General features: G+C 48.2%; 1 protein-coding gene and 1 long non-coding RNA gene across 4 annotated transcripts in view; one reads left to right on the top strand and one right to left on the bottom strand.

Moving 5' to 3' along the window:
• Positions 1-15509: 15509 nt before the first annotated feature.
• The window catches only part of MYLK4 (myosin light chain kinase family member 4), a 68557-nt gene continuing 58210 nt past the window's right edge, over positions 15510-25856 (top strand). Inside the window, exons 1-2 of one of the 3 annotated variants that reach the window (XM_027524905.1) lie at positions 15510-16099; positions 17431-17685. In XM_027524905.1, the coding sequence (XP_027380706.1) occupies positions 17533-17685 (153 nt within the window). In that variant the 5' untranslated portion in view covers positions 15510-16099; positions 17431-17532. Of the gene's footprint in view, positions 16100-17430; positions 17686-21500; positions 21764-25856 lie in introns of those variants that run through there. The other 2 variants (XM_027524906.1, XM_027524907.1) reach the window with 2 other exon arrangements.
• On the bottom strand, positions 18995-21520 carry LOC113881803. The gene is made up of 3 exons (XR_003508168.1): positions 21438-21520; positions 20925-21047; positions 18995-20278 (listed from the first exon to the last, which is right to left on the bottom strand). It is a non-coding gene; the product is annotated as an uncharacterized LOC113881803 (long non-coding RNA).

The raw sequence follows: 25856 nt of genomic DNA on the forward strand, positions 1-25856 counted from the left end.
GTACCTAGTGGTGACCGGGGGCTTGGGTGGGAGCTTAGCAGCAAACGCAGCACACCTGAAGGAAAGAGAGGACAAGGGAGAGGGCCTTGCGTTTCTAGGGAGCAGACAGCTAAGGCACATGTATGGGGACCCACGGGAGACACACTTAGTGTATTGAAAAGCAGGGACATCACTTTGCCAACACAGGTCCGTCTAGTCAAAGCTGTGGTTTTTCCAGTAGTCATATACGATTATGAAAATTGGACTATAAAGAAGGCTGAGCACTGGAGAATCGATCCTTTCTTCTGTGGTGTTGGAGAAGACTCTTCAGAGTCCCTTGGACTGCAAGGAGATCAAACCAGCCCATCCTAAAGTTAATCAACCCTGAATATTAACTGGAAGGACTGATGCTGAAACTGAAGCTCCAGTACTTTGGCCATCTAGTATGAGTGGCCAGCCAAATCATTGGAAAAGACTCTGATGCTGGGAAGGATTGAGGGCAGGAAGAGAAGAAGGCAGTAGCGGATGAGATGGTTGGAGGGCATCACCGACTTAATGGACATGAGTCTGAGCAAACTCCGGGGATAGTGAAGGACAGGGAAGCCTGGCGTGCTGCAGTCCATGGGGTCATAGAGAGTCAGACACGACTGAGCACCTGAACAACAACAGATGGGAGACAAGAACCAGTTACGTACGTTATATAGCTTTCTCTGGTGCCGCCTCTGGGCCCATGAGGGCCCAGGGTTCCCTCCAGCGATTGTCCTGGTAGATGGGATGGGGGACACCTTTGCAAATTTATGTCCTGCTCTTAGGAAGTAAGGGGAGAGTGGAGAGCTTTTCTTGTATCAGCTTAATTACCTTCAGCTCAGTATAATCTGTGGACTTCCTGGTGGCCTGGTGGTAAAGAATATGCCTGATGATACAAAAGACTCGGGTTCAATCATTGGGTCAGGAAGATCCCCTGGAGAAGGAAACTGCAAACCACTCCAGTGTTCTTGCCTAGGAAATCCCATGGGCACAGGAGCCTGGTGGGCTGCAGTCCGTGGGGTCCCAGAAAGAGTCAGACAGGACTGAATGACTGAACAGTAACAGTGCAGTCCTCAGGCCAGAGTGACAGTTGGGTGTGGCATGTTCTGCTCCTGGTCAGGTTCTGGGGCTGCCCTCAAAATGAGTTTTGAAGGAACGTATTTCTAAATATGGAAACATAGTACACTACGATGATTTTAAACATTTGTAGAAATAAATGGACACATGGTCACCTTTAACACAAAATATTTTGAAATAGTAACAACAAACCAGGCAACATCTGTGAAGCTTCTTGAATCTTTTAATAAATGTAAAGCTTAAAACTTAATTTTTTTAAAACTAATACACACTTATTGTGAAAAATCTACTCATTCTCACTGTTAATATTTTAACACCCTCTTCCAGTCTTTTAAAATGCATTTGAAGACTCTGCTGTGTATATACATATAAATGTAATTCTGTATCTGCCTTTCTTGTTACCTAATATATATTTTCAAAAGTTTTTACTGTAATGGAAAGCATTTATTGTGTAATACTGAATAAAAGTTAGAAGATACAAAGCTATATAGTATAGTCCTATCTTATTACTATACAAGCGCTTTGTTCACATATTTGTATATATAAATATTTAAAAGAAAAAGAAAAAGTAGAGAAGACAAAACTCTCCGTATCTCCACGTGTACATGTAGTTTACTCCTGTGGTCTCATCCATGAATAAAATCAAGCCACTTGGATGGAATGCGAGGTGAAAATGCACGGACTTGCCCTTGAATCTGGGCTTGAGTGGGGCGTGGTGTGACCTTGGGCAAGCTGCTGCCCTTCGCAGGCTCAGCTTCCAGACCTGAGGGCGTTCGGCAACGCCTCGCAGGCCGTTGTGAGCGGTCAGCCATCCTAGGAATGTAAAGGTGTTTAGTACCTCGCTGGTCACCCGCTAAGCCCTCTGTGACTCTGTTTTCCTGAACCCTAGCTCATTCTGTCTGAAGTTCAAAGTTTTCTCCACTAGATGGTGGTACCAGAAAAATAAAATGAATAAACCATACCAGCTTCCCTATCCAGATTTAAACTTTCTTTTTTTTTTTTTTTGATCACTGATATTGTATAGAAGACATAATGTAAGAAGACATAATGTAGTTAATCAAAGCTGACTTCTTTATAGTAGAACTGGAAGAGACCTTATCCATGAAATTTCAATTTTAAAAATTATTATTTCAAGCCTGAGATAATAATTTTGAATAGTTTTTAAAGATGTAATACCTTAAGAGTAAGACTCAGATAACCCTAGTTATGCAAATGATAAACCATTGGTAGAAGAAAGACTCAAAGAGGAAGAAAAAAGACTTTTTGAGCTAGAACAAAGGGCCATTTAAGAATTCCATCTCATGGCCAACTGGCACATGAAAAGATGCTCAACATTGCTAATTAATAGAGAATGCAAATCAAAACCACAATAAGGCACGATCTCACACCATCAGAATGGCCGTACTACAGAAGTCTACAAACGACAAATGCTATAGAGGGTATAAAGAAAAAGGAACCCTCCTACACTGTTGGTGGTCATGCAAGTTGGTGCAGCAACTATGAAAAACAGTTAAGGAGGTTTCTCAAAAGCTAAAAATAGAGTTCCCATGTGATCCAGAAATCCTATTCCTAGGCATATATCCAGGCAAAACTATAATTCAAAAAGATACACATACCCCTATGTTCACAGCACGATTCACAATAGCCAAGACATGAAAACAATCTAAATGGTCAATGACAGGTGAATAAAGATATGGTGCACATATACAATGGAATATTACTCAGCCATAAAAAAGAATGAGATAATGTTATACAGCACCACAGATGGACCTGGAGATGATCATAGTAAGTAAGACAAAAGAGAAAGATAAATATCATGTGGTATCACTTATATGTGGAATCTAAAATATGACACAAGCGAATTTATACAAAATAGACTCACAGACATAAAGAACAGACTTGTGATTGACAAGGGGGAGGAGAACTGGGGAAGGCAGGGATTGGGAGTTTGAGATTAGCAGACACAAACTACTGTATGCTGCTGCTGCTGCTAAGTCACGTCAGTCGTGTCCGACTCTGTGCGACCCCATAGACGGCAGCCCACCAGGCTCCTCCGTCCCCGGGACTCTCCAGGCAAGAACACTGGAGTGGGTTGCCATTTCCTTCTCCAATGCATGAAAGTGAAAAGTGAAAGTGAAGTCGCTCGGTCGTGTCCGACTCTTAGCGGCACCATGGACTATAGCCTACCAGGCTCCTCCGTCCATGGGATTTCCCAGGCAAGAGTACTGGAGTGGAGTGCCATTGCCTTCACCAAATAAGTGTAAATCCTGTTATAAGACTGTAGTGAATGAGATCAACGTAGAGCAATAAACCCAGGGCTTGAACGTCCTCCGTCAGTTCCTCCCGCTGTTGTGTTTTCAGCGGCCTTGGCGTTCTCTCTCTGTCCTCCGGCCCCAGAACCACGGTGGGCCGACGGTCGTGTGCGTGGCTCAGCTCTCAGACCAGCCGTCTGTTCAGTGGCCACAAGGAAAGTCTCAATGTGGCTGCGAATGCTGCCGGGTAAGGAGCCGCCAGTACTGTCGAGCCTCGGGCATCATCTTGCCCCTCACATTCACACCCAAGGTACATTGGACATTCTGAGCTCGGTTAACCCCACTGTGACGCACATCCCCGCCGTCTTTAGTCTGCATCCTAAAAGTCAGCCCCAGGGTCGTCCGTTGTCCTTCCTGCTGCAGGGGTCCTCTCCCCTAAGCTAGCCTCATGCGCCTTTCTTGTCCTGACTTTCCCGTGTCCCCTTCACTCTGCACCGCATCTCTCATCAAGGTTATTCCAATAAACTGTACACTTCTTGCTGCTGCACTGAGACCGTCGAATTGTTCTATTACTGGTCTTACTGGTATAAAAGAAGGGCCTTGACTTTTATTATTTCATATTTGGCTTTTATTAGTTTTAAGTGATTTTCAGTTGATACTTGTGATACAAAAAGAATATGTCTGAACTTTGAAATCAGTTTCTGGCACTGAGCTTCAAAAATCCTTGGAATTTCCTGAGTGACAGGAGAGCCAATGGGGTGACTCCTGGCGGGTCCCAGGAGAGCTTCAGGACGGGGGCTGGTCACCAGAAAGGCCAGCCACACAGTTCGAGGTTGGAACTGTGGGCCAGCCATCTCCGGGGAGGGCAGGGCCCTGAGCCTGGAGTCTGAAATGGGCCATTCTTGTGGGGCGCTCTGCCCTGACCCATGGGTTCTGATAAAGCACTGGTGTCAAGAGAATTGAACTGTAGGATGATGCCTACTTGGTGTCAGAACAATACCGTGCCTCTTTATTTCCAAAGCATTTATTCTTTTTCTTTCTGAATTGCACTGGTCAGTACTAGTTATTATTACATTGTTGGAGAAAGCAAATCACTTTACCCCATAAAGTGAAGGGTGAATTGACAGAGGCAAAAATCCTACTTCAATCCCTGATTTTTTAAAACTTCCAGTCAAACAGAGAACAGCTGTGTCTTGGTTCCTATTTACCCTCCGGTTCATTGATCGTCCTTGACCCCCCAGGCTGGTCTGGTGCCTTGCCGTCCCTTCTAGCAGACACCCCGTGGTGCTGTAACTGCCCCCTGCGTGTCCGTTTCCACTCCTGCCCTCGACTTCCGTGACACAGGCCCGTGCAGGCCCTGAGCCCGGCCTGTGGTGCGCTGGGTGTGTCTGAACAGAACCGTGAGTGAAAGCCATCAGGCAGGCATCAAGGGCAGGCTTGACCCTCTGCCCCGAGGTTCACATCAGGAGCACTGTTTCTTCCAGAAAGACCATCCAAGTGGGGCTTTTAGTCATGGAAAGATTAGAGGCAGACTTTCAGAGAACCCTTCCATGAAGAAAAAGGGCAGTGTTCGGAGGTGGGCATGAGATGGTCTCCTGGGAGCAGTGGAGAACTGCAGCTGGCAAGAAAGACTGGCTGGCTCTGGGGAGAGCTGGGTTTTTAACTGAAGGGAGAATAGAATGTGGAGGGTGAGCCGTGATGTCTGTTTCCTTCCTGTCTTTTGAACTGAATTTGAAACCCTACAGGAAGAAGACCAGGATGGTTCAGGAGATGATGGGTGTTCTGGCCACGAATCTGGGTTGGAGGACCAGCTGTACTGCGGTGGAAGGAGGCCTCCCCCCTCCCTGCTCTGCCTTGGCCCGGGGCGTGGTGGGCTCCCCATTTGGACCCTGGTGCTCCCACCATGGCCCTAGCAGCACTGCCAGCGCCCAGGGTTCTTCCAGGAGGGTCTTGACAGTGGCCTTCACCCAGCGGGGCAGGAGGGCTGCAGTCCACAGAGCAGCTGGCAGCACATTTCAGTGACCCTTGGAGGATTTCCAGAAATATTAATAAGTAGGGGGTTCACAGGGAGCTGCTAAGTGACTGGTTGGTAAAATGAGGCACGTGTAAAGGAGGATCTCAGAGACGTTGTTAAGAAGGCATTAAAATTACTATGAAGTTCAATAAATGATCCCATCAAAAGTGAGTAAATGACAGAGAAAAAAATGATCCTTGGCTTCTACTTCCACCGCAGGCAAAAATTAATTCAAGATGGACCACAGGCCCACATGTGAAAGCTAGAAGTATGAAGCTTCTACAGGGAAACATGGAAGAATATCCTCATGGCTTTGGGGTATGTGAAAGTTTGTTAGTGATGGCATAAACAGCACTGCTCATTAAAAAATATATATATGAGTGTATATATATATATATGTATATATTGAACTTAATTAAATTTTAAAGCATCTGCTTTTCAAAAGACATCTGTGGGAAAATGAAAACATAAGCCATAGCCTGAGAGAAAATATTTGTAATACATATGTCTGCACTGGACTTATTTCCAGAGTATATAAAGAAAATTATTGTAACTCAACAATAAGACAAAATACCCGTTTTTAAATGCACGAAAGGTATAAAAGAATGCTTCACAAAAGAAGGTACATGGATAGAAAGCACGGGAAACATCCACAGTGAAAGGCACGTTAAAGCTGCAGTGAAATGCTACAGGCCGTCTGCCGTGCCAAGTCGCTTCAGTACTTCTGACTCTGTGTGACCCCATGGACTGTGGCTCACCAGGCTCCTCTGTCAATGGGAGTCCCCAGGCAAGAACACTGGAGTGGGTTGCCATGCCCTCTGCAGGGGATCTTCCTGACCCAGGGATCAAACCACACTCTCTCTAGAATGACTGAAAACTGAAAAGATTGGCCACATTACATACTGTTGAAAACAAAACACAGTTGGAACTCAAGCGTTGCTTGTGCCAACATACAAGGGTAAAATCATTTTGGAAAATCACGTGGCAGGTCTCTTAAAAGGGCAAACATGCCCTTGCCACATAATCCAGTAATTCTGCTCCCAGAGGGTTTACCCAGGAGAGAAGAAAACATGCTCCTGATGTGTCCAGAAAACCGGCTGGACACAGACGGTTAGCACAGCCTCGGTCATAACCACCTCGGACTGGAGACACCGCAGAGGCCCGGCAACAGTGGGATGGAAAACACAGAGTGTGGTTTATTCACACAATGGAATTCTACTTAGTAAAAAAATAAACGTACCTGCATACACAGCAAGACGGACAAGTCTTAGAAACATTGTGCTGAGTAAAATAAGCCAGATGTGAAACAGCGTGTGTGTGTGTATATATAATGACTCCAATCATGTGAAAATGTAGACCAGGCAGAGCTCATCTGTGGTCTAGAAATTGCAGCAGTGTGTGAAGGGATGGGGCTTATTGGTGGCCAGGGCTCGCGGGGTCTCTTGGCTACCACGTTTCTTCACTAGCCAAAAACTGCCTCAGGCCCTGGCCTTTTGGGTAGTGATAGAAATGTGGTGGGCTTCCCTGGTTGCCCAGCTGGTAAAGAATCCACCTGCAATGCAGGAGACCCCAATTTGATTCCTGGGTCAGGAAGATCCCCCGGAGAAGGGATGGAGTACCCACTCCAGTATTCATGAGCTTCCCTGGTGGTTCAAATGGTTAAGAGTCTGTCTGCAATGCGGGAGTCCTGGGTTCGATCCCTGGGTTGGGAGGATCCCCTGCAGGAGGGAAAGGCTACCCACTCCAGTATTCTTGCTTGGCGGGCTACAGTCCGTGGGGCGGCAAAGTGTCAGACGCAACTGAGCGACCAAGGACAGCAGCACAGAGACGTGGAATATATTGATTGAGGAGATGTCAAAACTCACCAGGGCATCCCTGGTGGCTCAGTGGTAAAGAATCTGCCTGCCAATGCAGGAGACACGGGTCTGATGCCTGGTCTGGGAAGATGGCACTTGCCGCAGAGCAACTCAGCCCGTGCCCCACAGCTGCTGAGCCTGTGCTCTAGAGCCTGGGAGCTGCAACCACTGAGCCCACGAGCTGCACCCCCGGAAGCGCGCACGCCTAGAGCCCGTGCTCTGCAGCAAAGGAAGTCACTGCCTGTGCACCACGACTACAGAGTAGCCCCTGCTCGCTGTAACTAGAGAGAGCCCTTGTGCAGCAAGGAAGACCCAGCACAATCAAAAATAAAAATCCTCATCACCCTGTACCTTTAAAATGGGTGCAGATTGTTTATGTAATTTATATAAGGTTGATTAACCCCCCGCAAGATCCTGTTTCCTGCCCGTGAGGATGACTGCAGTTCACAGAGCCATCAGTGCCACACGCTGGCAGGGATGCAGAGCGGCCACAATGCCCACAGGCTGCTGGCGGGACGCCGTGGGAAGCCTAAAATGGGCTCTTAGAAAAGCTTGCCAATTTCTTACAAAACCAAACGCGCGTCTGCTCTGCGACCCATCAGTTGCACTCTGAGGTATTTACTCCACGGAAAAGATAACATATGTGTAAAATGTCTTGTAGAAGAGTGTTTATACAAGCTTTATTTGCAATAGCGAAACAAACAAGTAAAGACCAGGGTACACTGTAAATCCGCAGGTGATGGATAGACAGACCGTGGTCCTTCGTCCTGTGAAATGCTACAGTGAACTAGAAAAGGAGGGGCTGCAAAAGCACACGGGGTTCCCACAAACACCATGCTGAGGGGACGAAACCAGCGCAGAGGGCACAGGCAGTGAGCCCCTCGCAAGTTCAAGAGCAGGCAAGTCTAGGGAAGCCGGGTGTTAGAAGTCAGTGTCGCTGAGACAGGAATTGACTGAAAGGGGCCAAACAGGAATGTTATGTGTGCGGGTTGGGATGTGGTCTAACCAGGAACCAAGCACTGTTAACAAATTTCTCCTCAATTAAAAAAAAAAATTCAAGGGGTTTCCATTTCCAGTAACGGCAGCTGGGAAATTCAGATAGACCAGTACAGGCAGCTGCTGAAAACACGTAATAATGCTGAATACAATGGCTTACAAATCTTCTTAAAAGTACCAGAGACCTGATACAACAGGAGCTTGCTGTTTTAGTTGCTAAGTCGTGTCTGACTCTCTGCACCACCATGGACTGTGGCCCGCCAGGCTCCTGTGTCCATGGGATTCTCCAGGCAAGAATACTGGAGTGGGCTGCCATTTCCTCCCCCAGGGGATCTTCCCGACCCAGGGATTGAACCCACATCTCCTGCATTGGCCGGTGGATTCTTTACCACTGAGCCATCAGGGAAGCATGAAAATAGGAACTATCTGGGAACAATCCGAGGGAAATGCAAATCCAGACAGAGCAGAAGGACCTGAGCACAAGAGGTCCTTCTGCCCCAAGCGCTTTTACCAATTCTGCCAATTCTGAGAGCGTCCGTCATGCGCCCAGGGTCTACCCGAGTTGAGGGCTCACCCTCAAGCAGAGGGGTCTGATAGACCTTGCTCCCCCTTCATGACGCTGGCACCCAGAGGGCAGGAGCCCCGGCAATGCTGAGCAGGAGGCAAATCCAGCCCCACAACCACTGCCCCTAACTATCACACTCATTTTTTCTGGCACTGTTAAATATTCTTCTATGTGTGACTTAATAGAAACATAATGTTCTTTCTTGTGGAAGGACCATAGCTATTCAACCAGCTTGTACTTATGTTCTATCTCAGTGTTTTAAATGTAATAAATAATGTCATCATCGATAACTTCAAAGATATTATTTTGCAGTTCTATTTCCTTTGGGGCAAAAGTCTTAGAAGTGCAATTGTGGATCACAGAGCGTGGCAGAATGGCCTTCCCCCAAGAGGAGAGCAATTCCCACTCCGACCAGAAGTGCAGGGGTGTGCTGCTCTGCGCCCCCAGGCTTCGTGCGCGCTCAGAACGTTTCCCGCATGACAGCTGGGACTTGTAACGCCCTTTTACCGTTCTAACAGCTGCCACGGTCCTCATGCACCAAGAAACGCCAATACTTTTGAATATGTGGGATAAAACCTAAAAACCTATTATGAACCATTACATAGTAGCCAGATTTATTTTCTCCCTAAAGATACAACTGTTACCCTTGATAAGAAATAACACACCCCTGAGCATGTGGGGCGTCTTCACCCAGCTCCCCGCCAGCCACCATCACCCTCTCGGCTGCAAAGTTCTCCCGTGGAAAGTTTCTCTCCTCAACCTTACCCTCGGGAAAAGCAGGCCAACGTTTGGTCAGAAGAGCATGGCTTGGGCTTTGCACTTCTGTAATTTCATGCCTCGTTCCTGTCATGAGCTCCTTCTAGCTCTTAAAATTCACTTCTAATTTAGAAGGTAGAAAAGCATCCTCAAGAATGGAAACATAAATATACCCTTCCTCAAATTCCAGCTGGAAAAGATGATGATTCGTGCTGTGCAACAGAGTCTCTAACATTTGGACCTGAACACTCTCACTTTTCCCAGTTGTTTAGAATGGACTCAACAGAAGCGTGAATGCTACCTCACAGCAAGTGTTTTATTTTGTTCTTTCCTTCTTAGGCTTAAAGAATCAACGGGAGGAGATGTTCTTGTGGAACGAGGCAGAACGAGGGGCATGAGGCAGAGAGAATCCTGCGGGGTTGGGTTGGGATTAGAGAACTATAAGGATGAACTCACAGCTCAAGAAAGTTATGCTTCCAGCTCCGTCCACGGAAAAGGACCGGACAGTCCAGTAGCTAAGAGCCCTCTTGCCTTGGTCTTGGTTTCTAAATGCCCTTCTTCCCTGAAACGAACCAGGGCTGCTCTGAGAAATGGCAGATTCTAGAAGAGCAGGAAAAGGACATGGGGAGCTTCGGCGTCTCTTTTTGCCAGAAAGTCAGGAAGTGCCCCCCTAGAACAGCAGGGGTATGTCAAAAGTATTTTGACCAAATCCGGGACAATTTGAGCATCAGAATGAATAGCACAGGGCATGTGTTTTATGTTCAGAAATGATCCTGAAAGGAAGTGTATCAGGATGGGGATGGAAAGCTTCTTAATGAAGAATATCAGTTAACAAGCGTAGAAAATGATGGAATTCAGAAATCACTTCACAGTCAGTGTGGTGATAGCCAATTCATGCAAGAAAGGATACTTAAGTCACAGAGTGATAGATTGTTGTGGAATGGGATACCCGTAAAATCTCACAAGTTGCCTATTAATTGCAAAAGGAAAAGGATAATTTTATTATGGAGAAATCTAGCAGACACTTCCTAAATCAGATCACCAAATTATATGATTACTCACGGTGCAAGCCTCATCACGTACCACCTGTCGAGACATTCTGAGAAAGACGTGCCATCAGTGACGTGGTTTTCATGCCCCGTGGTTTACCTGGTTCAAACTATGAGGAAAGATCCAGCAATTCAAATTGAGAGACATTTTACGAAGAAACTGGTCTAAAGTTAAAAATATAAAAAATATCAATGTCATGAAAGGTTAAAAAAAAACCTTGGTTTTTGTTCTCTGAAAAGATAAAAAGGAGACTGAAAAGACATGTCAACAAAACGTGCTGTGTGATTTTTGGTTGGATCCTGTCTCTTATCTCAGGAGACATATGATAATGTATTCGGGGTAAAGCTTCATGAGGTCTGTAACTCAGAAAAGAGAGAGATGGCAAACATTGAAAATAAAAACCTTGGTGAATCCACGTGCAGGGTGTATGGATATTCACTGTACTATTCACGCAAATCCTCTGTAGGTGGTAGGTTCTAAAAATATAAGTCGGAAGGAATGGAACATTTCTAACGAAAATTATACCAAAGTGCTATGAGCTTCAGAAACGTATTTCTGAATTATGAATGGTATTGAGCCATGTACTTGGCTCCTGTTGAATATCATATATGTTTTCTAAGCAGTAGATTAACTCCATGACTTGTATTTACATTTTACAAGAAAGTTAAAAAAAGATATAATTATGTGGACAAGTTGTACAACCTTTATAGAAGTAATGAACTGGAACATTATTTGGTACTTCTGAGGAGACCAATTTTTAAAGGGCCCTAGATGTATTTTTATCTAGTTTTTTTTCAATCCTCCTATTTTCATTTTTTATTACATGAAATTTAGCTACTTACTCACTGTCACCTGGACATTTTAAGGGTCTAATATCAGCAGGGTTGTAAACAAGTCCGAATGTTCCATCACATCACTGTCCTCCCGGCTCAAAGCGTCCTCTCCCCAAGTAGAAAGTAAGAGATACACATTAGCTTTAAATTTCTGTTAATTTTCTACTAATTATGCAACCCTACACCATGCGGCATTCCTTCCAGGAGAGAAGAGTGAGATCTTGGCTCTTTCCCACCCACCGTTCGCTCTTCCTTTCTCTGGCCCGAGATGGCCTGGCAAGCGCAGGGTGTGATTTATGACTCCTCGGGTCCAGCCTAGGTCACCTGGAACAGCCGGCCACCAACTGTTGAGTGGCTCTTTTTTTCCTCTTAACAAGTTTCCCTTTCATTATTTATATTATTGGGTTTTCTACTTTCTAAATTACTTTTTTGAAGTATAATTTGCACACCCTACATTTCATCCATCATCAGTGGACAATTGAACTACGTGTTAGGAAACACACTGAATTGTTCAAAATGTTTTTTGAACGTTTCCGTCACCTGAGTAGATTTTGCTTACAGTTCATCCTTGTTCCTACTCTCAGCCCAAGGCAACTCGAATCTGCTTCCTGTGTCTACAGATTTGCCTTTTCTGGACATTTCATACAAAAGGGAAGTTTCAGTCTGTCTTTCTGCCTCTCTTCACTTAGCACAGTGTAGCCAGGGTTAGTGCTGCATTCACTTCTACTGTTGAGTAGTATTGCATTTGAACGGCTACATGGAGTACTTTTCTCCATTCACTGAATCTGCTCCTGGACACTGGACTGTTTCTAGTTTTTGGCTGCTGTGAATGACACTGCTGAACATTTGCACGCAAGGCTTTGTGTGTTCACGTGTTTTCATTTCTCTTGGGTAGATGCCTGGGAGAAGAATTGTTAGGTCAGATGGAGAATAACTTTAACAAACTGCCAACCTACTTCCTAAGACCTGAATCATTTTGCATTTCCTCCAACATGGGTGTTGAGGGCTCCAGTTATCCCACATCCTCACCAACGTCTTCCTGCATCTGTCTTTTTATTATAGCTCTACAAGTGGGTATGAAATGTTATTTCCTTGTGATTTTAATTTGCATCCCTCTAATGACAGACTTTTGAGCATTTGTGTGTGTGTATTAACTATTATATATTTTCTTTTATAAGATGTCCTTCAAATCTCTTGTCCATTTTTAGAATTGGGTTGTCTTCATATTGTTGATTTGTAAGAGCCTGTGTCAGGATATGAGCCTTTTATCAAATATATGGTTTCACAGTATTTTCTCCAAGTCTGGAGCTTGTTTTTCCATTTTCCAATGGTGTCTTTTGAGGAGCAAATTTTGAATTTTGGTGAGTACAGTGTATCAATTTTTGCTTTCCTGGATCATAGTCAATGATGCTTTTTGAAAGGAAAGTTTAATAGCTGTGTAGATCGCGGGGGGCCTTTCTTTGCATTTTGATATTTATGAAGATGGCTGCACTCCTGTGTGTACACATGCAAGAGCCTTGCTGTTCTGGGGCCTCAGGATGCCGAGCAGGTGCAGGAGCTACCAGCACTGCCCAGGCTGTCTTTGCACCAGCCAGCACACAGAGTCTCTGGCGATGCCTGCCTCGCCGGCTCCCATGACGGCACACTCTCTTGCTGGTCAATGTGCATTGAAAGCAATCGCAATTTCTATGGCTCTGTGGAATGACGTTTTCTAAGGTTGAAGAAAGTGAAAGTGTTAGCTGCCCAGTCGTGTCTGACTCTTTTGTGACCCCTTGGACTGTAGCCCGCCAGGCTCCTCTGTCCATGGAATTCTCCAGGCAAGAATACTGGAGTGGGTTTCCATTCCTTCTCCAGGGGATCTTCCCGACCCAGGGATTGAACCCAGATCTCCCGCGTTGCAGGAGGATTCTTTACCTTAGATTAGTATTTCTATAAAAGATTTGTGGCTCCAAAATAAGAGGCAAATCCAGGGGAAGTGTCTGGAGCTGTTTCTACCTCTCCTGTGAGGTTTTCCACTCGTGCCGTCTGTACAGACGCTCGGCTCCTGGACTTTGGGGGGGTGAGGCGGGGAGGCCCCAGCGGGTGTGCCTGCTCTGCCTGTTTTTCTTGGTGGTCAGCATCGTGCCAGGCTGCTTGTGCTCGGCGCTGCTGCTGCTTAACTTCAGAAGACAAGCAGCCTGAGAGCAGTCCTTTCAGTTGACTTTTCCTTTAGGTCAGTTGCTGCTGCTGCTGCTAAGTCGCTTCAGTCATGTCCGACTCTGTGCAACCCCATAGATGGCAGCCCACTAGGCTCCTCTGTTCCTGGGATTCTTCAGGCAAGAACACTGGAGTGGGTTGCCATTTCCTTCTCCAATGCATGAAAGTGAAAAGTGAAAGTGAAGTCACTCAGTCGTGTCCAACTCTTCGAGACCCCATGGACTGCAGCCTCGAGACCCCATGGACTGCAGCCTACCAGGCTCCTCTGCCCATGGAATTTTCCAGGCAAGAGTACTGGAGTGTGGTGCCATTACTAGGACAGTGAGGCACAGTTAAAAACCTTCTCTCTAGTGAACTCTGGTATTTTGGTCACCTGATGTGAAGAGCTGACTCATTTGAAAAGATCCTGATGTTGGGAAAGATTGAGGGCAGGAGGAGAAGGGGACGACAGAGGATGAGATGGTTGGATGGCATCACTGACTCAATGGACATGAGTTAGAGTAGACTCCAGGAGTTGGTGATGGACAGGGAGGCCTGGTGTGCTGCGGTTCATGGGGTCGCAAAGAGCTGGACGCAACTGAGCAACTGAACTGAACTGAACTAGTGATCAATCAACAGATGTGTATTGAATACATATTGTGCATGAAACTGTCTGCCTGTGATAACTTCATGTCTGCGACTGGGACCTCTCCCCTGAAGTCCAGGTTTCTGTCTCACAACTTATGCAATTCAGATATCTAACAGGCCTGTCAAACACGGAGGGCCTGACTCCCCCCAAAGTCACGTCTCCATCACCACCAACCTCAGCTCCCTCCTCCACATGCTCAGGAAAAAACGTGGAGAGTCATCCTTGCCTTCCGGCTTCCTTTCACTCCTCACATCCAATCCATCGTAAATCCCGGTGGATCTAAATGAGTATAAAGTCCTGGATGAGATTCCAACGTGGAAAAGGGACATCAGGGAGGAACTCATGAAGCCTGAATAAAGTATTTGTTTTTGCTGTTGTTTAGTCACTAAGTCATGTGCGACTCTTTGCAGCCTGCCAGGCTCTTCTGTCCGTGGGATCTCCAGGGCAAGAACACTGGAGTGGGTTGCCATGCCCTCCTCCAGGGGATCTTCCTGACGCAGGGATCAAACCTAGGTATCCTGCAATGCAGACAGATTCTTTACCATCTGAGCCACCAGGGAGAGAATGCCATCAAATTAGCCGAAGGCCACTCACCTGGCTTTCTCTGGGTGTGGGGATTTGTCACCTTATCCGTACTTCACAGTTTAATTACTCTGAGGAAACTGATAACCTCAAGTCAGTTCAGTCTTTTCTATTCTGTCACGTAATCTATCTTTCACAAACACATAATATTGTGAAGTTACTCTGCCTGAAGAGCAAAGTTCTCTGGTCCTAGAGAAATATCCAAAGTTTGGTTTTTAAAAAGATTTTATATAATTTTTATATTCTATTCAAAATGAAAATGTATTCTTATTTAATATGGAAAACACGGATCTGAATTAAAGATAAGAACTTAAATCTTTGAAAAGCAAGAGGCCACTAGAAATGGGTTGGGGTGGAGAGAGGGGGGTCGGCAAAGGCTCTGAAAGACGAAAATGGAAGGACTGTAGGATCACCGGTATCAGTTTTATTTTTTGGGGAATCGAGGTTTTACGCAACTTCAGTAAGTCTAGGAATCCCCTGCTGTTGGGAGCAGGCAGGTGGTTTGTTGGCACTGGATTCCCTTTTCTTGGCTGAAGACGGGGAGAGGCAGAGTGTTGTTTGCAGGGAGAGTTTGTGAAACCTCACTCCTGTTCTTTGTAACTCCCCCGCACGCCTGTGCCTTTGAACTTTCCCTGGAGCTGTAAATAGCTGGAGATGTTGCAAATAATCTTAAGCACTGAGAAGCTTAAAACTGTCCGGTGCTTTTGCTGGCAGAAGCTCTCTCCTATTGTAGTGGGATGTGTTCAAAGTGTAAGGTGGGCCAAAAAGGTGGGCTTCCCACGCTTGAACCCTCCATCTGGGAACGTGCTCGAGATGCCAAGACCGAAAAGGGCGGCAGAGCGGGGCGTGAGATGGCAAAGACAAACGCACCTCTGTCGTCCTGAGGCTGCTGCCACCGTGACGCGACAAGAAGGTGAAGGTGATATTTCATCCACCGTTGTGGTGCGTCCTCTCCTTACCTGACCTCTGAAATGGAGCCATCGGCTTTGAAAAGCCTGGTGTCTAAAATTAATATTCTTCCCCATCTGACTAAGAAGGCAACAGCTGAGCAACATGAGATCAAGGACCATCTGAGTTTAAACAGGGGCTCAAAGTGGCATTTGAGAGAGAGGCTACTTCCTCCCGGAGTGGACACTTGTCTTTTCAGAAGACTTACTCTGATCGCAAGGCAAGACCTTTACCAGGGGGTTGAGTAGTCTTTCTGAACTCTGCAAACTCCCCTTTATCTGCTGGAACTTGTGCTCGACGCTTGGAGTGGTCTGGACCCCAGCATGTCCTCTTATAAATGGTAATAACTCTATTTTCTTTCTTTCTATGTTGTCTTACATAGCAAGTTTTATCAAACTCCAGGCAGAACTTCATGTTTAATAGTTCTCTGCAAAACTTTTGTATCTTGGACCCAAGCTTTTGTTTTAATGTGCTAATTTTTATGTGGCTTCCTGAGCCAATTTGAGCACCTTCTACAATGATGTATTAGATTTTAGTTATAGTTTGTCTTAGACGTAGCTGTGAAATTCTTATTATAATAACAGATTTTTTCAGGGCAACTTGTAAGAACACTAATGATGGTCTGTAGTATATTTCACAGAGCTCTGGTTGATCCTGTTCACATTTTAGTGTGAATAAGTTTATGGTCTTTCTACGGTTCAGTAGAATTATGTAGAGCATTGGATTTTAAATAATTTAGAATTTCAAAGTATCATTTTATTATACTAAAGGAGTTGAGAAAATGAAAGATGAAGTTTTGTGGGGATAATTACAGAGGATTTCAAATTGAGAAAAAGCAGGAAGAAGCAATTTCCAGAAAATCTCCAACAGGGGGCCTCCGGAGGGAACCAGCCACAAATTTGCATCAGCTCCCCGAAATGGTCAGGAGATGCGTGGATACAGACACCCTTGTGGGGCTTTAGTATCGGAGCAGTAATGAGCCTATTACTTCGTTTGTAAGTAATAGTGTAAGTGTTACTAGTTGTAACACTTGTAAGTGTATCTAGTGTGTGAAATCTTCAGTGAAGTGTAAGTGTATGTAGGGTGTGAAATCTTCGGTGCTCAGCTGCTAATGACGCAGAGAAGAGTGTCTGGGAATCTCGCCTATGTGAGAGGACTGTTAGGAAGCCAAATTCTTTTAAAAATAAACATTTTAAGACGTAGGCAGCAAAAGGCTCTGAAAATGGCGCATTTGGTGAGACCACTCCCCCGAGGGGGCAGAATCCCCAGGGGAGGCCAGGGGGCCCATTCCTCACGCAGCATGCCCTTCCCATGTCCTTGTCCAGGGCCAGAGGGGCAAGGCCAGCAAGCCAGTTAAACCCGAAGAGACTGTCTCCTTAAACCGGACGCTTAGCCTAGATCTTCTCTGAGGCAGTGAGGGGGCCATCAGCCGCCCCGTGATGCTCAAGTTGCTTCTCACTATTTGCTTTTGTAGGAAAAAGAAGGGAGAGAAAGCTTTTTCCTTTCAAAGTTCCAACGTGTGAAACTCAAGTTAATATTTGCATTTCTCTTCCTCATTTGGGGCCCTTTCTCTAGTTAAGATAGAAGCAACCTCAAACTTCCCGCTGTACATTTTCCCAAAGAGTCAAACGTGTGTCTGGGTGATGGGAGCTCTGTCTCTCCCCCTTGCAGTGGAGAGAAGAGTCGTGATGACTGTGTCCTCATTCACAAATCAGAGACCGAGGGGGCAGAGACCACGCTCCAGACACGGACTTCCTTGGACTCACCACCAAGATGCTAACAGTGAAGAGGCTGGAAGGAATCAACGCGTGTTACTGCAGTGACCAGCTGGAGAAGATGGCCTTTTTCCAGTGCATGGAGGAGGTGGAGAAGTGCTTTCTGGAAGAAAGTTCTGGTGAACAAGATTCGAGATCTGGAAAGAACCAGGTAAGCCACGCCCGTCCCCATCTGTCGGACGGTTTTCAGATTCTGTGTGTCATCACTGGTGTAGAATTAAGGAAGCTCTAGGAAAAGGCAAACCCGCGCTTCGTTCCCTGGAGGTGTGCCTCCAGGTGGGTGCGGTCGCCACTGGGAGGCCTTTGAATGTACAGCTCTCCCTGTGGGTGCCACCATGGTGGGTCACGAGGGTCGTGTGGAAGCGCAGTTTCTTAGGAGGGCTGGTTTGGGCATGCAATCTGGAGAAGCACGTGAAGGCCACAGCTGCTCTGCAGACGTTTCCAGTTCCCTCAGGACCCCGAGGTCCCCACGGAGTAGGGGTCAGGGCTGTCGACAGTGGCCGCTGGCGACAGACTGGCGGCAGGCCCCGTCCTGGCAGCCGGCTCTTCGGGAGGTCCCTCGCTGAGCGTGGGGGCTGCCGCTCTGAGCAGTGGATGCCCTGTGTGCCAAGCACCCAGCACCGGCTCCGTCACGGTGAGGGGTGTCCTCGGGAGTGGACCGGCGGGCTCTGTCCCCTGCTCGGCCCCCTGGGTCCCCTCCCCCTCCCTCCTGCCTGGAGGGGGCCTCACCTGGAACTTGTTTGTCACCCTGCCCGACGCCCTCCTCAAGGTCGGGACCCCATGTCACCCACCTCGCCTGCTCTCCTGCTCATGGTACCAAACAGGCTCCGAGAACGTTTGCAGAACAAACAGGCCTGTTTAAGTGTGCCCTGCATTCCCCTGGGTCGGGAAGATCCCCTGGGGGAGGGCATGGCGACCCACTCCAGGGTTCTTGCCTGGAGAATATCGCTGACAGAGGAGCCTGGGAGGCTGCAGGCCAAGGGGTCGCAAAGAGTCAGACACGACTGAGCGACTTTACTTTCACTTTCCTCTTCGTCCAGCTTCTGTTCTGAAAAACCCTGTCCAGGTAGGAAGGGCATTTCTAATGGTACAACAGATGGTGGAGCACAGCTGTTAGGTATGAAGAGGGGAGGAGTCTTTTCCCTGTGAGTACAGAGAGATAGACCTTGCTGGCTAGGGGGAACGAGTCGGGCTGAGAGTGGTGTTTGGAGACTGCCCTTCCCCTGTGGGCTAACATCTTGTCCCGCATACACCAAGAAGACACTTCCTCGGCAAAACTGAAGTCAGATCCGAGGACTTCCTCATTCGGGCTGCTTGTGATGCAAATGAATAATCAGAAGGGTTTCCTTTTCTGTTCAGTAATTTCTGTGGAACAGGGGGACAAAGTATTCTTATAGGCTAACTTTGAAACAACCAATGATTTGTATAGTTTTTTTTTTTTTCAAAGTTCTTTTTTTTTTTAATTTTATTTTATTTTGATATTTGGCAAAACTAATACAATTATGTAAAGTTAAAAAAAAATGATTTGTATAGTTTTTATGAGTTTGATTAGGTTTCCAGGATGCTTTTTTGCCAAGTTCTGTGATACAAGTTTTGTAAGCAGGCAAGATGGTGCTAGGTGGAAACACGAAGATTTTCAGGGAGTTTTGGTGATGATCTGCTCCAGAGAAATCGAGTGAGTGGGAAGTGAAATGCTTTAGGACACTTCTGAGGGAACGCCTGAGGATGCTGGCCCTGCGGTCCTGACAGAAGGTCCTGTGTGATGGGTCTGATGTCTGGCGGCGCCTGCGCCCGGCGGTCACGGCCGCGAGGAAGGTGGGGAGGAACCGCCACGTGTCCCATTCAGTTTCTCGCCGAGTGGCTCAGGGCCCAGAGGTGTCGGCAGTAAATCTCCCTGTCTCTCCCTCGCCCTGCGGGGGACGGACGGGCCTGGACGGGAGGCACAGAGCCCTTCTCCTTGCCGTGTCTGCCAAGGCCACAGGCCCCGGGGCCCTCGCTGGCCCGGTGAGCGGGTGCCCGGGCGGCCAGCAGGCCTTGGCAGGGCTGGGAGGAGAGGGATTTCCAGCGGCTCGGATGTCGTCAGGAATGCAGACGGAGCTGGGCTGACACGTCTCCATCTCCTGCTGGGGCCACAGGAAATCTTCACAATCCTGGGCCTTTCTCTCCAGGGACCATACAAACATGCCCACCATGACTCTCTCCACCTCTCCTCTGTCTCTTCATCCCTTCTCTCTTTAGGAAGATTAGCACAGCTAATCATAGTAGGAACCCTCACCGCGCTGCCCTGAGGAGAATTTACTCTGCATTGCAGGCGCTCTGGTGACAGGCACACTGCTCGGAAGGCCTGAAGCACAAGCTCTTTCTAGAAGAGTTTTTTCTCGCCTGAAGAGAACAAACTGCGCGTTCCACAACTTACATCCTTCGACACAGTTCAGCGTAGCTCAGATTCTTTTCCTGCTCCTAACCAGGTTTCTCCGTCACTCATTTTTCCTCTTCTGGCTTTACTTTTGCCTCTCTTCCTCTCTTCCTCTGATTTTTTTGAATTGATAGGACACCACATTTTCTACTTTTGTGCTGTGTTTTGTTCCTTGTGCTTTCCAACCTCCCTTCTGATTGTTTTTGAAAGGCTTTTCTTATATTCTCTTATATTCTACATACTGTTCAAAATCACCTAAGAAGTGTAGAATTCTAAAAGCTTGTGGCGGAAACACTGGGCTTCCCAGGCGGCACTGGTGGTAAAGAGCCTGCAGGAGACGAAGAGATGCGGGTTCAGGCTCTGGGTCGGGAGATTCCCTGGCGGAGGGCGCAGCTCTCCTGTGGGTGGCTGCAGCTCTGGAGTGGCTCCCTGAATGCACTCCAGTATTCTCGCCTGGAGAATTCCATGGACAGAGGAGGCTGGAGGGCCATGATCCATGGGGTCGCAGAGTTAGATGTGACTGAAGCGACTTAGCACAGAGCAGATAGACTACGATAAACCAGCTGGAAAACCACACAATACGGTGTTGAAACAAAGTGAAACTTAAATGAGGGACGTGGCACGTGTGAGTCATGGTCTAATAGCTACCGTGTGCGTCGTTAACTCGGAGTGGTAACGACTCTCATAACTGTGATTAGCGGAATTTCACACAGTCAGATCCAGCGTTTCCTCTTCTGTTGTTCTGTTACCCGTATAAATAACCACCATGCTGTATTTCCCTCAGATCTGACTTGCTGTCTGATACACGCAAACACACACACACGCACACACACATTCTTTTTTCCCAGTGGAAGACCAAGGAGCTCCTGTTCTCAGCAACCTGAGTCCGTTCTCCCCTGCGGTTTTCTGCCCCCTCTGCTGCCCCACTGGCTCTACGCACCCTGCTTTTTCTGCTCAGACTTGTGTGTGCTCACCTTCTGTCCTCTGGTCCTCAGCCCCTGCTCCCCCAACAGGCACGGTCCCCAGGGAGGAAGGGACCGTGCGGAGGTGGGGGGTGGGTCACAGCTCCCGGAATGCTGAACCACTGGGCACAAATGCTGCGAAGACCAAACAAAACAAAGTATTTATGATCAGGATGTGAGTAGGCAGAGCGGATTGGGACAAAGCCTGGGTCTCCCTGTTGCGATGGCAGTCGGCGCATTCAATAGCAGGCGGCCCTTCCTGCCTCACCGCGGTGAAATTGTACTATCAGCGGTGGTCACCGCGATTATAACTTGGATCTCAAAATAACGCAGCTGCGGGCGGAGGGTTTGTGATGTTTGAAGCCGTGCGCCCCCTCCCGCCCACCCCGTGCCCCTCGCCCGCGTGGCAGGAAAAAGCTCCCTGGCGGCGGCCCCGTTTCCCTGGTGCCTATCGTCCTTGAACGGGAGACTAGCGTGCTCTCCACAGTGTCACTCGCTGCCAGCCGGCCTCCCTCTACCCTGCACCTGTTTCCGATCTGTCACCCGGGCCATCATATTTTTCCTTTTAAAGAGGCAGATTAGCCGTTGATGGTGTAACTGGAACCGTCACCGCGGGGTCCCGCAGACCCCGCCGCTCAGCACCGCTTCCTGCCCGGAGCAGAGTTCTGCCTGGAAACGAGCTCGTGCAGGGTCAGGGCGGGAAGGGCAGGATGGACTTGTCACTCAGAAGAAAAGGCGTTTGGATTGCAGGTAGCCTGTGCCTTCTCTCGTCTCCCGTCCTCTGGCGTGTGCTCCGGTCCGTGATGACCCGCGGAGGTCACCGACAGGCGCCTGCTCTTGAGGACACCCAGGTAGTAACGTGGCTGCTGTCCTGGCTGAGTGTTTCTGGCCGGGGAACGGGCTCGCCCCGGCAGACGGAATGCATGTCCTGCCTTGTCCTCCCCCGGGAAGGCCGCCCTGCAGGGGTGGGATCAGGAGAGGTATGCAGCCCTTGTCAACATCTCCAAGTCTCCACCAACTTTCGGGGAACCTGGAGGCAGTCATTCCTGACGTGTATGAAAGCTGGCGTTCTATTTTTGTCTGTGAGAGCTAAAAATAATGTCAGCGTGTCCTCTTCTACTTCTTATGTAACTGAGGGAGATAAAGTGGCACCAAAGCACAGCGTCCTTTCCCCTTGCTAAGAAGTGTCTGCAGAAGAGTGGCCGCCTCTTCTGAGCAAGCTCCCGAGCACAGATGGCCTCCATGCCTTTTCCTTGGGACCTCTGCCCCTCCCTGCCTTTCCTGGGAGGCCACAGCTGCTCTCAGAATGGGCTTCAGTCAGGAAAACAGGAGAATTTTGAAGTAAGAGAAAGAATTCAGATTCTAAAGATTTTAGCGCTTCCCAAGAGAGAGTATTGTATCTGGGAAATCAATTCTTCCTACTTATTTAATTCTTTCATCAATTAGCATAGAATGAGTTATTTTTAGGATAAAGGAGGCAGTTTAGCAAATACTCTAGGAGGTGTTCTGAGTTGCTTTTCCTACCGGAAGTGGTTGTCAGCAGAGCTGCTTATCGCCATCTCCCCCACCGCAGGGACTTCTGGCTTTTTTCTGCTTAGTCAAGCCCCTTCCTTGAAATCATGCTGTCCCAGACGCACTCTATACCCGTGTGTGTATTGCAGGTGGTTCTATGCTTTGTGCACGGAAACAGTACGATTTTCTTCACTTCTCCCAAAGAAGTAATTTTTGCCTCTTTGGATTTGGCCCCCACTGAAAATGCGTGAATTTATGGTTAAAAGTCTCTCCCGGGGAGTTGGCTGACATGTGTCTATGCCGGCATGTAGATATCTGTCTTATTCAACAAGAAACCACCAGCTCTGCATCTGGGTGGTGCTCGGAGAGCCCGGAACTCGAGGAGCCAGGTCCCCGTGGGGCCCTGCGCCTCTCCAGGGAGCCGACAGGACGAGTGTTCCTGTCACTGCTGCCCAAGCCCGGATGTGTTTGGCTGTTGCACACACGCTCCGGGGGAGTTGGCTGATACGTGCCTGTGCCTGCAATAGACTTCTGTCTATAGGGGACGCACGGTAAAGAATGGCCCCTCCCCTGGCTCTGAGCGGTGGTCCCCAGGTGTGTCCCGAAGGAGGGGCCGGCAGGGAGCTGAGCTCATTAGGAGTGCTCTGGTGTGTGTCTTTTATAAAATGTCGTTGTAACTTTCTAACAGTAAGGAAAATGTCTCTTAAATTAGGTTTTACAATATACCCTCTTCTCTTTTCCATTGTGAATGGTTATTTGGAAATGTGGGCGACCTCTTGTCTTAAGAGTGTCTACAAGAGCAGTTTTAGGAACTCCCTTTCCAGGGTGTCAGAGAATGCCATCTGGACGTCAGTCTTCACTGAAGAGGTAAAACCGTGGAAGGCCTCCCGACACCCTGGGAGCACATCTCTGCTCGGGTGGGATTCTGAGACTCCCAGTCTATATCCGTGTCATTTGGGTTCTCAGAATCGTTGAAACTGTGATCGTTTTATGTCATTTGGTGGAATAGGGAAAAAAAAGTCTTATTTTCTCTCTCTAAAAGTTAAATCAAAGTAGTAAAATTTACAAACATTGCAAATCAAGCCTGTGATTCTGTTAGAAAATGATGAGCATATGGATAATGAAATTTCTAGATACAGTTGACCAAACTGTGTCCCGATCCACTTACCTAAGACATGACGACTGTAAAAAGCACGTTTGTCTATCGGGGTTTCCCAGACCAATTTTTCTCACACTCCCTTCATGATTTTTGCTACATCTACACATTACTTTTACTCCTGTTAGTTAATATAATATTTTCACACATCAAGTCGTTAAAAATATTTAGCAAAAGCAAGAACAGAGTGGAATCACAGTTTCGATGTGCTTATTCTAGATTTTCAAATACACAGTAACACACATAAATAAATTTGAAAATGGTTTCTAGTTTACAACCCCCACATCACCCCAAGCTTCTAGTAAAGAGGTGACTTCATGTCACCACTGGACACTGGCCTCGGGGTGCCGTGTCCAAGTCTTCCGCCTGGGCCGTTGGGCACTTTGGGCTTTATTTTGAAATTTCTGCTCAAAACATAGCAATGATAACAAAGACAGGGAGTGATAAGCAGACAGTGGTGGCAAGCGAAGAAGCCCAAAGTGTCCCCCTGAATGCAGATGCATAGGAAACTGCCAGGTCAGGTTCACCTGGCGCCCCTCGCTGGTTCTCCACCTGTCACTGAGGTCCCGGCAGACAGTGGGGCCGAGGTGGGCGTGCATGTGGGGGTGCTGGGGGTGTCCTAGGGGTGCACTCAGGGATGGGGAGCGGGGACCCCTGATGGCTGCACCGCTGGGCAGGAGGGCCTCAGAGGGTGAGAAGGGGGCACGATCCTCTGCCTCCTGTCACACCAGGGCCTTCTGCAGGGTGATGCTGCTGCTAAGTCACTTCAGTCGTGTCCCACTCTGTGCCATCCCATAGACGGCCTCCTACCAGGCTCCCGCGTTCCTGGGATTCTCCAGGCAAGAACCCTGGAGTGGGTTGCCATTTCCTTCTCCGATGCCTGAAAGTGGAAAGTGAAGTTGCTCAGTCATGTCTGACTCTTAGCTACCCCATGGACTGCAGCCTACCAGGCTCCTCCGTCCATGGGGTTTTCCAGGCAAGAGTACTGCAGTGGGGTGCCATTGCCTTCTCCACTGCAGGGTGATAGACCCCCGGCATTTCCAGCTGTGTGTGGGTGACCTGCACCCTCAGTTACAGCTTTGGTCAGGGAGAGACACGGGCTGGTTAGTCCACTGACGGTGCAGAAGCGACAGACCCAGCCCAGGGCTGCCCTGTGAGCGTGGCTCTGGCTTCGTCCCCCCGGGGTCCCGGGGAGCACAGGTCACTGTGGCATTTCCATGATGGTTGCGGGGTCAGGGGGCCGGGAAGCACAGACCTTGGAGGTCAGCTGCTGCAGGTCTTTCTCTGAGGGCAGCCTTCTTCACAAGTGGCTGGGCAGCCCTTGGCAAGCTCGCTACCAAGTTCCCATGTGGATGCAGCCAGCAGCCGTGAGGCAGGCCCTGGGTCTCGCAGGCCCCTCACAGGGTGGCTGACCTGTCCTGGACCCCGGCCTCTGGCTTTGGTGCCACCTCTTCCTGACTCCCCTGTTCTTTAGGCTCCTGCACTGGAAATGACCCCCCAGGCCTCAAGCTGGGAGCTGGGAGTCTGAGCAACAAGGCTGGGGTCGTGACAGGCAGGCCGATGCTCCAGTCTGTGACCAGGTGTCAGGAAGTTCTAGAAAGAGGCAGAGAGCAGACTGGCAGTGAGGGGTGTGTGAGCCCAGTCTCCGGGTTGTCTAGTAGACCTTCAGCTTGTAGGCTTTGCCTTGCAAACGTGAGTGGAGAACACGGACGCCACCCTTCCTGTTACTGTGCTTTGTGCACCATTTAGGGCTTAGCTGATGAGATGGTCGGTACACGGCGAGTGCAGAGAAAAAAACCGAGCCAGGCAGTCAGGCAAGAAAAGGAAATTTATTAGAGGGAAATGAGAGGGTGACTGGCCCTTAAGGAGAACCTGTGTCCTCCCTTTCTGATGGGGTCTTTCTTATACCCCGCCAGTGAAAAATTCTCGGAAGGGATGGTCATGTAGTGGGAGGTCTGGAATCTGGTGGTCTCGCAGCTTTAGAAGGTAGGCGCCAATGAGAGAACGTCGTTTGGGCAATCTGTTCAGTCTCAAGGATCACTGTGGTTTTATTCTTCGTTTGCGAGGTCAACATCATGAGCCATCTTATCAGTGAGGCCCCACGTGGGCCCTATTAGGTGGATGGCGTCACCGACTCAATGGACATGAACTTGGGCAAGCTCCAGTAGACACTGAGGGGCAAGGAAGCCTGGTGTGCGGCAGTCCATCTGGTCACAAAGAGTCAGACGTGACGGAGCGACTGAACAAAACAGAACAGGGGGCTTAAAATTAAGGTG

This window comes from Bos indicus x Bos taurus, chromosome 23 (assembly GCF_003369695.1).
Source record: "Bos indicus x Bos taurus breed Angus x Brahman F1 hybrid chromosome 23, Bos_hybrid_MaternalHap_v2.0, whole genome shotgun sequence".
Classification (NCBI taxonomy): Eukaryota; Metazoa; Chordata; class Mammalia; order Artiodactyla; family Bovidae; genus Bos; species Bos indicus x Bos taurus.